General features: G+C 34.1%; 1 protein-coding gene across 1 annotated transcript; it reads right to left on the minus strand.

Annotated features, from left to right (window-relative positions):
- Positions 1-276: 276 nt before the first annotated feature.
- LOC136230267 (putative germin-like protein 2-1) lies at positions 277-1045 on the minus strand. Its single transcript, XM_066019285.1, has 2 exons — positions 928-1045; positions 277-815 (listed from the first exon to the last, which is right to left on the minus strand). Exons 1-2 carry the CDS (start codon positions 1043-1045, stop codon positions 277-279), a joined length of 657 nt encoding a protein of 218 aa, XP_065875357.1.
- Between the last annotated feature and the right edge of the window lie 587 nt (positions 1046-1632).

The following is a 1632-nucleotide window of genomic DNA, read 5'->3' on the forward strand; positions in this document are numbered from 1 at the left end:
ATCCACACTTCAATAGGGGCAAATTAAGATATTATTCCTAAATTAATACTTAACAAATAAATAAAGAAAATAAAAAAGGATAGACCCAAAACTCATTTTATGAAACTGATAACAACTTAAGCAAGAAAGATTAAATGAATTGATCACATCAAATCAAATGCATAGAAGAAAAAGAAAATCTAATTAAATCCTTGACTTGCCACATTACAAGAAACATATCAGACCAAAAGAACTACTAAAGAAAAATCAGAAGCTGAAAGTTTGAAGATTTGGTGGTCAGAACTTGGTTTGCAGGTAACCAACAACGTTATGGTCCAACTGAAAAGCCTTGGAAAGAACAGCAGCAGGAATTGGCGGATTAGAACCAAAGACAGCATTAGCAATTGTAATAACTCCTCGATTTTGGCTACTTAGAGCAGCAATAGCAACAACATTACCATGCCCAACATTTCTCTGATAGTGAATTAGGTTCACTGGGAATACAAAAACATCTCCTTTTTTTAATATCTTTGTGATCAGACGATTTTCAGGATTAGAAGTTATAAATCCAACTTCAAGGTTGCCTTCAATTACTGTCAATATTTCAGAGGCACGAGGATGCGTATGGGGAGGGTTAATGCCTCCGGGAGCGTAGTCAATTCTAGCGAAAGAGATGCCAAGAGTGTTCAGCCCTGGAATTTGAGCTACATTTACAGGAGTTACCTTAGAACCAACTGCTCCAGTTGTATTTCCTGCTATGTCAAGTCCACTGAAGAAGAAATCACTTGCTTCTGCCATTTTTGGATCTTTGCAACTCAATCCATTCACCATTATCACTACATTAATTTGTAAATGCAACATCCAATTTAATTATATTTCAATCCAAAACTCAATTATAGAAAGAGAGAGAGAGATAGAGTTGTAATTAGAAAATGAAAGCATATATACCTGAATTGTCTTTGGAATTAGCCACGCAGAAATCTTGAAGAGGGCTTGGATCAGAAGCATAGGCAAAGGTAAATAAAATTGCTAGAAATCCTGAGCAAATAAACCGAGCTGCAGCCATTTTCAAATTCTATGAAGACTAATTTTTGCGTGTGACACATCTTATGGTGTGACAAGTCTTATTGTGTGACAATGACCAATTTTGTAATTAACTAAAAGGAGGTGGCAAATTTGTAAATAAAAGGAAAGAGAAAATTGTTTTATTTTTTTCTTTAAAATGCATTTTCCCGATTTTTCCAACCTCGTTTTTCAAAAAATTTTATACCGTTGGACTCATCTTAACTAAACGGTCATTTTAAGATCCATGTAGCTCAAGTAAAAAAAATTCCGGTGAACGGAATCCGGATGACGTTTTCCGGCAAGCAAAAAAGTGTCCAGAGAATTCTCAAAAGATTCCAGAACAGGTAAAACATTATTCTAAGAAACTTTAATTCTTGGATCGAAGCGAGATTTCTTACGGTTTAGTCCCAATAAAACTTTTTCCTTAATTTTATCCATTTTACATGCTTCAACAATTTGTTGGGTAAAAACTGTAAGGAATCTCGCTTTGAGCCAAGAATTAAAGTTTCTTAAAATAATGTTTTACATGTTTTGAAATTTTTTGATAGTTTTCTGGACACATTTTTTGTCCTACTTACGTTGTTCCAA

The sequence above is a fragment of the Euphorbia lathyris genome, chromosome 5, assembly GCF_963576675.1.
Source record: "Euphorbia lathyris chromosome 5, ddEupLath1.1, whole genome shotgun sequence".
Classification (NCBI taxonomy): Eukaryota; Viridiplantae; Streptophyta; class Magnoliopsida; order Malpighiales; family Euphorbiaceae; genus Euphorbia; species Euphorbia lathyris.

What these genes read in the sequence shown, in the direction of transcription:
- LOC136230267 (XM_066019285.1), bottom strand. Translation starts at nt 1,045, where the DNA reads ATGGCTGCAGCTCGGTTTATTTGCTCAGGATTTCTAGCAATTTTATTT. An exon ending in TAATTCCAAAGACAATTCAG is followed by an intron (nt 816 to 927) that starts GTATATATGCTT and finishes AAATTAATGTAG; the next exon opens with TGATAATGGTGAATGGATTG.